The sequence below is a fragment of the Lissotriton helveticus genome, chromosome 7, assembly GCF_964261635.1.
Source record: "Lissotriton helveticus chromosome 7, aLisHel1.1, whole genome shotgun sequence".
Classification (NCBI taxonomy): domain Eukaryota; kingdom Metazoa; phylum Chordata; class Amphibia; order Caudata; family Salamandridae; genus Lissotriton; species Lissotriton helveticus.
This window is the reverse complement of record NC_136068.1, coordinates 1786510568-1786524343: the sequence shown is the minus strand read 5'-3', so window position 1 is coordinate 1786524343 and position 13776 is coordinate 1786510568. Positions and strand designations below refer to the sequence as shown.

The 13776-nt window shown below is 37.1% G+C and overlaps 1 protein-coding gene across 2 annotated transcripts in view; it reads left to right on the top strand.

Annotated features, from left to right (window-relative positions):
- Nucleotides 1-13776, top strand: part of LOC144767716 (uncharacterized) — a 323524-nt gene that overhangs the window by 52504 nt on the left and 257244 nt on the right. For both annotated transcript variants that reach the window (XM_078651106.1, XM_078651107.1), the window contains exon 4: nucleotides 13107-13256. In XM_078651106.1, coding sequence (XP_078507232.1) covers nucleotides 13107-13256 — 150 coding nt within the window. The remainder of the gene's footprint in view (nucleotides 1-13106; nucleotides 13257-13776) is intronic.

Genomic DNA, 13776 nt, shown 5'->3' with positions numbered 1-13776 from the left:
AATTAGCATTGTATAAACTCATTCTCTGCACCTTGTATCCCCAGTGTAGAGCCTCATAATTATGCCCGTTTTTTCTCATATTTTAAGGCAATTGTATTTTCTAAAGGAACCCAATGGGAGTATAACCAATTTTGCAAAAAATACGGAAGGAAGACAATTCTAAGTGCTATATCAATTGTCATAAAGAATACATAAATACAACAATACATAGCGAATTATGGGTCACATATTATCATCAGTCACAATTTACAAGATTCTGAGGACACATTCTAGATTGAAGTCAAGAATATTCAAAGTTACAAAAAATGATACAGTTCTGAATTGATGTTCAGTCCCTGGCTGGTCGTCCTCAATCTACAGATCCAACCTGCCTCAGCTTTCCTTAGGGATAATTCTCGGTTTCCACCTCTTTGGGGAGTCTGTACCTGTTCCAAAGCATGGAACTAGATATTCTTTTCATTTGGATGATTTTCTTTTATATGTGGGTATCTAGCATCATTATTCTTTATGGCCCTAATATGCTCTTGAATTCGTACTTTTAAGCTTCTGATGCTACTGCCTATATAGACTTTGTTGCATGAGCAAACTAAAGCATATACAGTGTGTGTGGTGTTGCAATTAATGAAAGATCTAATTTCATATTCTTTTTTGGTGTTATACTGAAATCTCAATTTTTTGTTTAGGCCATATTGGCAGATGGTACAAGTTCCGCAGACATAAAAACCAGCCGGTTTAGTAGTCAGCCATGCGGTATTGCTTGTGGATTTTACACTCTTAACATAACTGGGACATAGCATCTTTTTTAGATTTTCTCCCCTCTTGTATACCACCCTGGGTTTTGTGGGTACAGTGCCCGGTGGCATATTGCCAGATGCAATTAGGTGCCAGTTTTTCCGTAGAATGTTATAAACATGATTACTATACAAATCAAATTTAGTTATGAACAATACTTTGTCTTTTCCTTTCTTTTTCTTATTTCTATTAACACTACCTTGTAGAATAGTGCCACGATTTACAGTTTTAATCCTTGACTCAGCTTTGTTCAAACATTCATCTGTGTACCCTCTCTCCTTAAAGGCGCTTTTCATTGTTTTAATATGTTTTTGGAAATTTGTTTCTTGACTGCAATTACGTCGGGCTCTTGTCATCTCACCAAAGGGTATATCATTTATTGTCCCTCTAGGGTGTGCAATGTCAGCATGTTAAATGCTGTTACATGCTGTGGGTTTCTTAAAAATGTCACTTTCGATTTTGTTCCCATTGACATATAGTCTCAAATCCCAAAAATCAATTGATTCTCTGGAGTACTTCATGGTCAGTTTTACATTGAACCGATTATCATTTAGATAATCGAAATAGGCCATTAATTCTGTTTGTTCTCCATTCCACAGCATCAAAATGTCATCGATATATCTACCATAGAAAATGATGTTATCATTCCATGGTTTTGATCCGATGCCCCAGGCATGCTCCGTCTCATACAGGCCCATAAAAAGGCCTGCATAAGACTGAGCAAACCTGGATCCCATCGCTGTACCCTGTTTTTGCATGAACCAGTCTCCGTTGTGAAGAAATGCATTCATTTCAAGGATCATGCGCGTCGTTTCTAATAGCATAAGAGTATGTTCCAAGTTTGTGGCACTACGTTTATACAGGAAATATTTAGCAGCCTCTATACCGCAATCACTTCTGATGCATGTATATAAGCTCTCTACGTCTAAAGTGACGAAGAGAAGATCAGGACTATCCCATACGAAGTCTTCTATTTTGCATAAAACATCCCCACTGTCCTTTAGGTAGGAGGGCAAGTTTTTGACAAAGGGTTGGAGATATTCATCCACAAATTTTGAGAGCCGTTCAGTGGGCCCGCCATTCCTCGATATTATCGGTCTCCCGGGTGGAAACCCACCCCCCCTTATGAATTTTAGGGAGGATATATATACATGGATGGCGAGAGTCATGAGCTTGTAGATATTTATTTTCTGTGTCTGATAATAAACAAGACTCATGCCAATCTCTTAAAGCGGCATTGATGTTTTGTTCGTTTTTTTGTGTAGGATTGTCTTTTAATTTGATGTAGCAATCTTTTTGTCCTAGTTGTCTATCTATTTCATTTAGATAATCAACCCTGTTCATCACTACAATATTCCCTCCTTTGTCTGCCTCTCGTATGGTTATTGTAGGGTCATCTCGTATTCCATTCAATATGTCTCTCTCTTTTTTTGTTACATTATTTGCATGTTTACAATGTAAATGTGACATATGCTTATCCTCTAATTGATGAATTTCTTGAGTTACCTTGTTATAAAACTCATCAATAAAGGTGTCCTGTGGTCTTAATGGTAGGAACTTGGACTGTATTCTTAGGCCACTGTCAAGTGAGACATCCTCAACTATTTCTAATGATCTAGCAGTTTCAGTGATGTCTACATTTTCATCTTCCTCATTTAGGGTGGAAATCAAATGGGTAACATTTAGATCAGCAATTGACATTTCTGAAATACACGGATTATCTGATGGAACATTCTGCACACTGTTATGATGTTCAAAGTATTTTTTTAATCTCAATTTTCTTATAAACTTAAACAAGTCAACATGTAGATCAAAAAAATTACAGGTGTTCGTTACACAAAAATTCAGTCCTTTTAACAACAACATTTCCTCATTTTTGGTCAAAATTCTGTTAGAAAGATTAACAATACTCAATGCATTATGAGCTACATTTAGCTCCACATCATTGTCTATTTCTTCATGTTTGTCTTGCTCTGCTGCCTGGTGCATCCAATTGTTCAATTAAATACCATATATGAGTTGCGATGTTCTCTGTGGCTCATACATTACAAGAAAAGACGCCAAGCGATTGAGCCGGCTGGATTTACTACTTGAAGTAAGTGTAACGAGGTTAGAATAATATTGTATCTTTAGATGGTTGCCACACAAATAGATTTGTTTGGTATACCCCAGCTTACAACTCGATTACAGTTTGAGTAATCTGGGAACTTGATATTTAACATTATTGCTATATTTTGAGATACCAGCCTATTACTACTGATAGATATCCAAGGAATCGTGACAGTACAATATGGCTGCCCTTCTTTAATAAAAGGAAATACCATTTTGAGAACAATAATGCCCTTCTGTATATGCCAACGTTTTATTAATCTCTTAAAACCAGACTACCTCAGAGTTAATTTGGCTGTTTAAACCCTTGAGTTTTGTTAACTTTTACTCTTGTGGCAGACAAAAATAACAAATGCCTTAATTACATTCACTTGTATTTTTTTTTTACTCAGATTCCTGTTACATTGGGCTATCTGACCTAAGTTTTCCTAACTTGATGAAATTGAAGTATCTGTCATTTACCAAAGAAAAGGTATGAAATTAACCTGGAAGTGACTATAATAACAATACTGGTGACATAATATGCTAAATATTAATATGGCTTCATCCTTGCATTTTAGAATAATTTTTAAGTAATACTGTCTCTAAACTGGATTGAAGAATATATCTTTCTCAGCATGAAGAAGAGTTCACTTTATTCGGTAAGCTAACCTTTAGGCTATATAATCTAGAAAATTCTTTGCTTTAATAACAACCCTACAGGTACTAAAACAATTATAATATCTGAAACCCACCGCAAAGCCATAACGATATGAGGTTGTTAGGCCCACCTCTGTTCTTTCTTTCCTAGCTTCAGTTATTTTGTTTCTATAATGAAGTCATGTAACAAGAGAAGAAATAAGTAGCAGATCTTAGCTTAGAACAATGTTATAGCCATGTTCTGTGTAAATATGTAAATTTTATAAATCATGCACTGTTTGGAAAAGGAACCAATAAGTCCTTATAGACCACCTTTTGGATTTTTGTTGTGGTTTTTTTCAACATGTTGAAATGAAATGAAATGTATTTTAATGTAAAATAGTGTATATATTGTATATATTAATTGTGTGTATATATAAATATTATTTGTAGCCCTGAAGAAGTCAGTGGAGGACGAAACCCGTTGGCTACATGTGTGAAGAATCAAATAAAGATTGAACTCCGAAAAAACATCTTAAGACTCTGCTACTGAATTGATTTTCCATATTCTCTGATTTATGAACTGAGATTGTTATTGTATAGATCTTCATTAGACTATTTTGTGTGCTGGATCAGTTTTGAAAAAATTGTATGTTAGAACAAATTCTTTTGTTCTGGGAGGTCTAGGGAAAAGAATCTCCGATCCGTGGCAAAATAAAAAAAACGAGGCAATATACAGGATAGGTGCAATTGTGCTTAAAACCCCTTTTCCCAATTGTTCTGTTCTCAAACTGTGTAATTTGGGTTTGATTGGCACTATCCGCCTTACTTCTCGCACTTAATAAAAATGGATTTTGACGACAAAAGAGAGGAAATGTTGGGGGATCTGTTTAAATGTAAAGAACCCAACACCAATGTCACTAAAAAGGTAACTCCAAGGAATGAGGTCCTAAAAGAAAAATTCTATAGACTAGAAAAACTGAAAAAGCAGGAACTCGCCAAATGGTGGGACGGGGCGACCCTGCGAAAATACATTGAAAATAAAAAAGTACCGCGTGGCTTACGCATCTTAATCTTCCCTAACTATGAGGATTTAGAACAGGATCTGTTAGATGATTGGGAGGAAGGACTTTATGATGCGTCTTATCGAATGATGAGAATACTCATTGTTAACTCAGAAAGAAAGGTCAGCAAAATAAAAGAGGAAATCGCTATACTTGAAAAAGAAATCGCTGATATGAATCTAAAAGATTCTACTACCAAAAATTATGAGATTTTGAAAACAGAATTAGCTGCTTATCAAATATATTTGAAAGAAAAGAAAATGAAAAAGATACAGAGGGATGAAAAGGATTATGCCGATGGCAGAATTTTCACCTTCTCAAACAAATATGATGATATAGCCCCCAAAGCTAATTCAAATGACACTTCCCATGCAAAGTCAATAAGTGTCTCCTCAAGCAGCACATCTCTCTCCTCCGTTTATAGTGATCCTGGGGAGGGCACTAGCAAACAAGAAATGCCTGTCCCCTCTGCCTCTTCTCATTTTTTAAGGGAAGTCCAAAGATACAGATTGGGAAAGAAAAAGAAAAGCCAAAATTCAGAATCAGAAGGGGAGGGAAGAAACATAAGACCAGGTGTACAAACCAGGCAGCAGAGCAAGACAAACATGAAGAAATAGAAAATGATGTGGAGCTAAATGTAGCTCATAATGCATTGAGTATTGTTAATCTTTCTAACAGAATTTTGACCAAAAATTAGGAAATGTTGTTGTTAAAAGGACTGAATTTTTGTGTAACGAACACCTGTAATTTTGTAGATCTACATGTTGACTTGTTTAAGTTTATAAGAAAATTGAGAATAAAAAAATACTTTGAACATCATAAAAGTGTACAGAATGTTCCATCAGATAATCCGTGTATTTCAGAAATGTCAATTGCTGATCTAAATGTTACCCATTTGATTTCCACCCTAAATGAGGAAGATGAAAATGTAGACATCACTGAAACTGCTAGATCATTAGAAATAGTCGAGGATGTCTCACTTGACAGTGGCCTAAGAATACAGTCCAAGTTCCTACCATTAAGACAACAGGACACCTTTATTGATGAGTTTTATAACAAGGTAACTCAAGAAATTCATCAATTAGAGGATAAGCATATGTCACATTTACATTGTAAACATGCAAATAATGGAACATAAAAAGAGAGAGACATATTGAATGGACTACGAGATGACCCTACAATAACCATACGAGAGGCAGACAAAGGAGGGAATATTATAGTGATGAACAGGGTTGATTATCTAAATTAAATAGATAGACAACTAGGACAAAAAGATTGCTACATCAAATTAAAAGACAATCCTACACAAAAAATTGAACAAAACATCAATGCCGCTTTAAGAGATTGGCATGAGTCTTGTTTATTATCAGACACAGAATATAAATATCTGCAAGCTCCTGACTCTCGCCATCCATGTATATAAATCCTCCCTAAAATTCATAAGGGGGGGGTGGGTTTCCACCCGGGAGACCGATAATATCGGGGAATGGCGGGCCCACTGAACGGCTCTCAAAATTTGTGGATGAATATCTCCAACCCTTTGTCAAAAACTTGCCCTCCTACCTAAAGGACAGTGGGGATGTTTTATGCAAACTAGAAGACTTCGTATGGGATAGTCCTGATCTTCGCTTCGTCACTTTAGACGTAGAGAGCTTATATACATGCATCAAAAGTGATTGCGGTATAGAGGCTGCTAAATATTTCCTGTATAAATGTACTGCCACAAACTTGGAACCTACTCTCATGCTATTAGAAATGACGCGCATGATCCTTGAAATGAATGCATTTCTTCACTAGGGAGACTGGTTCTTGCAAAAACAGGGTACATCGATGGGATCCAGGTTTGCTCCGTCTTATGCAGGCCTTTTTATGGGCCTGTATGAGACGGAGCATGCCTGGGGCATCGGATCAAAACCATGGAATGATAACATAATTTTCTATGGTAGATATATCGATGACATTTTGATGCTGTGGAATGGAGAACTAACAGAATTAATGGCCTATTTCGATTATCTAAATGATAATTGGTTCAATGTAAAACTGACCATGAAGTACTCCAGAGAATCAATTGATTTTTTGGATTTGAGACTATATGTCAATGGGAATAAAACCGAAAGTGACATTTTTAAGAAACCCACAGCATGTAACAGCATTTTACATGCTGACAGTGCACACCCTAGAGGGACAATAAATGCTATACCCTTTGGTGAGATGACAAGAGCCCGACGTAATTGCAGTCAAGAAAAGAATTTCCGAAAACATATTAAAACAATGAAAAGCGCCTTTAAGGAGAGAGGGTACACAGATGAATGTTTGAACAAAGCTGAGTCAAGGATTAAAACTGTAAATCGTGGCACTATTCTACAAGGTAGTGTTAATAGAAATAAGAAAAAGAAAGGAAAAGACGAAGTATTGTTCATAACTAAATTTGATTTGTATAGTAATCATGTTTATAACATTCTACGGAAAAACTGGCACCTAATTGTATCTGGCAATATGCCACCGGGCACTGTACCCACAAAACCCAGGGTGGTATACAAGAGGGGAGAAAATCTAAAAAAGATGCTATGTCCCAGTTATGTTAAGAGTGTAAAATCCACAAGCAATACCGCATGACTGACTACTAAACCGGCTGGTTTTTATGTCTGCGGAACTTGTACCATCTGCCAATATGGCCTAAACAAAAAATTGAGATTTCAGTATAACACCAAAAAAGAATATGAAATTAGATCTTTCATTAATTGCAACACCACAGACACCGTATATGCTTTAGTTTGCTCATGCAACAAAGTCTATATAGGCAGTAGCATCAGAAGCTTAAAAGTACGAATTCAAGAGCATATTAGGGCCATAAAGAATAATGATGCTAGATACCCTGTGGCGACACATATAAAAGAAAATCATCCAAATGAAAAGAATATCTGGTTCCATGCTTTGGAACAGGTACAGACTCCCCAAAGAGGTGGAAACCGAGAATTATCCCTAAGGAAAGCTGAGGCAGGTTGGATCTGTAGATTGAGGACGACCAGCCAGGGACTGAACATCAATTCAGAACTGTATCATTTTTTGTAACTTTGAATATTCTTGACTTCAATCTAGAATGTGTCCTCAGAATCTTGTAAATATGTGACTGATGATAATATGTGACCCATAATTCGCTATGTATTGTTGTATTTATGTATTCTTTATGACAATTGATATAGCACTTAGAATTGTCTTCCTTCCGTATTTTTTGCAAAATTGGTTATACTCCCATTGGGTTCCTTTAGAAAATACAATTGCCTTAAATATGAGAAAAAACGGGCATAATTATGAGGCTCTACACTGGGGATACAAGGTGCAGAGAATGAGTTTATACAATGTTAATTAATTCACTATGACATAATATAAAGGTACTCAAATTAATTCCCAATAACTGGATCAATGAAATCATGCTGTGCCATGTCACTATAATATTGAGAACACTGCTTCGTTAGGGTTTCCACTTTGGTGATCGCTTTACTTTGATCACATTTCCTTATCACATTTGTGACATGAAGACTTAAGTTCCCGTTACCAATTTGTTATGACATTAGAAATAACTTTTTTTAATATACATTTTTTATTTTTCAAACTTAAGCATCTGATAATAGCTTTCTAGTGGACCAAAACTATACTTTTTCGAATCAGTTCCCCCCTTGTTTCTTTAACGTTTTCTTTACACTACAAGATGGCCCTGAAAATCGTCTTATGTAAATAGGATATTGTGCTATCGGCATCCACAATCTATACACACTATAAGATGGCGACCTAAATCATGCCATTAAGCTTAATTTGAAACCCATCCAAAATGGCAGGTCCGGGTGACGATCTTCTTTTTTCCCGGAATATCTTAACAACCATACATCATGATATATGGTTAGAAAAGGGCTAATTTGTATAAAAACATAATTGTGCGGCAGTTTGAGCCGCATCAATAATTACATCAAATTACGTTTTATTTTATAATATTAACAAATTTAATTTCTGCCCTTATTTTCGTATAACAGATTGTGGTTAAAATTGGTATAAATACGAAACTATATAACAACGCTAAAGAGAACAAGAATTATGTGCCACGGATTTATAATACACTGACAAGTGCATCCGGTACTGCTAAGATGGCGCCGGTTTTACGGAGGAACAGCTCGCCCTCCTACAAGGATAGGACTATACAATCACAGGTGCATCCAATTGTTCAATTAAATACCATATATAAGTTGCGATGTTCTCTGTGGCTCATACATTACAAGAAAAGACGCCACGCGATTGAGCCGGCTGGATTTACTACTTCAAGTAAGTGTAACGAGGTTAGAATAATTTTGTGTCTTTAGATGGTTGCCACACAAATAGATTTGTTTGGTATACCCCAGCTTACAACTCGATTACAGTTTGAGGAAACTGGGAACTTGATATTTAATATTATTATTATATTTTGAGATACCAGCCTATTACTACTGATAGATATCCAAGGAATCGTGACAGTACAATATGGCTGCCCTTCTTTATTAAAAGGAAATACCATTTTGAGAACAATAATGCCCTTCTGTATATGCCAACTTTTTATTAATCTCTTAAAAACCAGACTACCTCAGAGTTAAATTGGCTGTTTAAACCCTTGAGTTTTGTTAACTTTTACTCTTGGGGCAGACAAAAATAACAAATGCCTTAATTACATTCACTTGCATTTTTTTTTTTACTCAGATTCCTGTTACATTGGGCTATCTGACCTAAGTTTTCTTAACTTGATGAAATTGAAGTATCTGTCATTTACCAAAGAAAAGGTATGAAATTAACCTGGAAGTGACTATAATAACAATACTGGTTACATAATATGCTAAATATTAATATGGCTTCATCCTTGCATTTTAGAATAATTTTTAAATAATACTGTCTCTAAACTGGATGGAAGAATATATCTTTCTCAGCATGAAGAAGAGTTCACTTTATTCGGTAAGATAACCTTTAGGCTATATAATCTAGAAAATTCTTTGCTTTAATAACAACCTTACAGGTACTAAAACAATTATAATATCTGAAACCCACCGCAAAGCCATAAAGATATGAGGTTGTTAGGCCCACCTCTGTTCTTTCTTTCCTAGCTTCAGTTATTTTGTTTCTATAATGAAGTCATGTAACAAGAGAAGAAATAAGTAGCAGAACTTAGCTTAGAACAATGTTATAGCCATGTTCTGTGTAAATATGTAAATTTTATAATTCATGCACTGTTTGGAAAAGGAACCAATAAGTCCTTATAGACCACCTTTTGGATTTTTGTTGTGGTTTTTTTTAACATGTTGAAATGAAATGAAATGTATTTTAATGTAAAATAGTGTATTTATTGTATATAATTAATTGTGTGTATATATAAATATTATGTGTAGCGCAGCCATCCTACGAGCATAGATTTCGTCATCAGACATGCGGGGCATATGCTGAGGGCTTCCGAGATGCTCCACGCTGAGGATCAGCCAGACAGCAGAGCGGGTATGTGCATAGATGGCAAGAGTTTAGGAGTCAACTGTGGACACTTCTGCGACACTCCAGCAGTTATTTTGAGTGGATACTGCAATTCGCTGAGAAGTTTGTGTGAAACTGCAGACTCCTCCACAATGACATGGGTGCTGCCTGAGATCTTCGTTCTTCTCGCTCGTTGCCACGATGAATGTGGTAATGACAGGAGACATACAAGATGGTGAGAAGATTTATTTAAGTTCCGGTGGGAAGATCCCACAGACAATGCCTGTTGTGCGTGCAAGCACAGCGCTGGCTTAGTTCCAACGGTACATTACAACTGTCACCAGTCTAGAGACCGCGGGCCTCATTTATGAGGCCTTGAGTTAGTTTTGCGCTGCTGATGCGTCACTTTTTGTGATGCATTGGCGGCGTAAAACATGCCTTCTGTTGCGCACTATTTACAAAGTGAAGCATCTAAAAAGATGCATCACTTTGTAAACCCCTGCGCTACATTATACCAGCGTCAGGTATAATGTATGCAGGGGGGGCGTTACACCGCAAAAAACCTCGTAGAAGTGACACAGTGAAATATATGAGATTTCACTGCGTCACTTCTAGGACGCTGTTGCGTCAAAATCTTGCGCCTGCCTCACAGCAGGCGTAAGACTGTTGCAGGCCCTTTCACATGGGGCTTGCCCCATGTGAAAGGACGCATTCCAGCAATGCGTCACTTTTGCGCTTACAGATACGTCAGAAATACTGACGTATCTGTAAGTTCTTGCGACATGATGCGCCATACATTAAATATGACGCATCAGGTATGTCGCAAGGAGTGCTCACTGAGAAGTGACACATCCCTGCTTTCATGCAGCGATGCGTCATTTCTCATAAATGAGGCCCTAAATGTCAACATGAGCTTGGTTCGCACGCCAACGGGCAGCGCAAGGCAGATTCTAATAGAATGTCCATGCACCAGAGTCCTTTACTGAGATTGTTGCTCAAGTGATAACAACATTCCTGTGTGTTGACACATCTGTATGTTCTCATGGTGCAGAGAGGAATGTCAGAACAACCACTAGCAAAATTTAAAGAAGCAGAGTAGTGTCAGATGAGGCATTGCTGAAAATGGGCACTGGTGGAAAGATCCACTGGTACTGTCCATAGCAGATAATTAAGACTACACTACAGCCCGAACGTCCTCTCTACCTCCAAAGTGGTGTACTGCCAGAATCTAAAAAAACAAGCCCACTCACCTACAAAAACACAGTCCAATCGGACACGTAGAAATGGTTCTATTTTGATTTGCAAGTATGTGTTTGGAATTTTAAAAATAAAATAAAAAAAGATGACATGTGTGAATACTCTGGCAATAAAAAAAAACAATGAATGGCACTGAATAGCTGGGAATCTGTCAGTTTGAAGAGAATGGAGTGCCCTCTGTAAGAATTGACACAGCAGACCAGCCACTGCTGTCAATACTCACTTTCTCTACATTTGCACGATTTGCTGGTCACGCATTAATTCAAGGGTCTGAATTCCTTTGAATGTGAAGTTACACTAATTGCCTTTACAAAGTCTATGGGTAATCGCATTGTACTGCTGTATGTGTGCTGATCTGTGGACTGAACCAACATATTACTGGCACACTGTCCGACCAATGACTGAAGCAGGCTGATCAAAAAACGTATTTTCTGGAAGTGAAACTGCATTTTAATTGTATTATTTTGAGAAACCGTGAGGCTAGTAGGACAACTTAAGTCGTCTCGAAGCCAGACTTAAAATTAAATTAATCCAAAATGAAGTAATCATTGAGAAGTGCACGTTTGTAAGTCACTATACATCTTAACAGTATAAAGAGATTACTCTTTCAGCTCCTAAAACAATGTAACAATTAAATTCATAATAAATGTTACAGTAATAAGAACATGTTTTTGTACAGACAAAAGGGAAATGACTGGACAATGTTTCGAAAAGTTTGTGCATCTAAAGTCAATTTGGGAGAATACAAAATGGGAAACATCCATTACAACACGCTCTTGTTAAAGGAATAGTTTGATTTTCTATTCCAACACCTTCCGTTCTGTTACGTGGGCTGGAGTTGGAATAGAAAATTAAACTAATCCACAATCCAGCGCGCTCCAACGCAAGTCGTTGTAATGACTTGCGTTGTAATGGCTGCCTCGTAAAGTACCGCAATCAAAATGATCGCGTTGTACTGACGTACATCCCTTGAAAATCTGATGGTATGGAACATTTAACATCAACATAACCAAGTGGGTGTGTCATGGAGATGGCAGTAGAATGATGATAAAACACTCACAGACTTGTGGATTTGTGTGCCGCTAACCCAGCGCAAAATGTCAGAGCGATGGAGTATTTTGCTCCCTTGCCCTCATGGATTAAATTCTGTCCTTTGAGCTTAGGTCCCTTGTTCCAAAAGGCAGAAATATACTTCAAATGTATAAGAAAATATGTGGAGCAGAGGTCAGATTTTTTATGCTGGTTTTGTGAATTGGACAAGGATATGAAACTAATGGTCACAATTTTGACAGAAGGGTTTTCCAACTTGGGTAATATTGTAAAGTTTGTTGTTTGAATACTGTTTTAATGGGGCAAACGCGTTAACACAGCATGAATGGATGGGCATTATAGGAAGTGACATCATGCACTCATTCACTTCCTGCTAACGCCACAAGGTAACACCTTGCCTCCCCTCCAAACCATTCCACAGGTTTCTATCTACTGTGGGTAGAGGTTTAGGAAACGGACAATCCGTGAAAATTTCAGAGTGTAACAGGGGCTTTCAGAGCCAGGCCTACTTTATCTACCTACTTGAGTTGATGGAATCCACAGATTTGCCCAAGATGAGAGCCTTATCACTAGGCGGCAGTGTTCCTTGCGCCACAGAACTTTTAAATGGTAACATCAATACAGAGTGAAGTTTCCCTTCTGTTGTTTATGTTTTAAGATGTGGGTGCTTTCAGTGATTTTTGTTACTTATCTTTGAAAGGGTAGATGGATAATTCTTTTGTTCTGCCGTTTTTTTAGTTCCTCCTATGAACTTGACCTCCAATGGAAAGAAGTGCCCAGACTGCTTCAAAGAAGACACCATTGAGGAATGTAAAACTGATAAATTAATCGAATGCGTGGGACTGCAGACGGATTGCTTACATTTTCGTGGGAAAGCCCAAAGGCCAGGTACGTGCATCCCTTTTGTTTGGCTGTCACCTAGCAGCTGATCGGCAGCGGGAGGTTTGGATCATTCATTCTTCAATACACCTTGGCATGTATATATAAAACATATTTACATTTTATAGAAACACATAGTCACTGGATGATGTCATCAATGATGTCATCAGTGATGTCATTTGAGATGTCATCAGTGATGTCACTGACCATGTCATGAATGATGTAATATGTGACGTCATCAGCAGTACATTGCGGGGGCGGGAATTATAGTTAGCTCAACTAACTATAATAGGGGAATTTCTATGGTTTGGTGTGAGTGAAATGTCCAACTAACTATAACGTCCCTGAAACCTTTAGTTATTTTCGTGAATTTCCTGCTTTTATAATTGCTAATTTCTAACTATAACGTCCCTGAAACCTATGGTTTTTTCAGTGAATTTCAAAGGTTTTTAAATGCTAATTTCTAATTATAATATTAATTAAACCTATCTTTTTTCTCTGTTTTTTAATTATCATCCCATTCGCAACC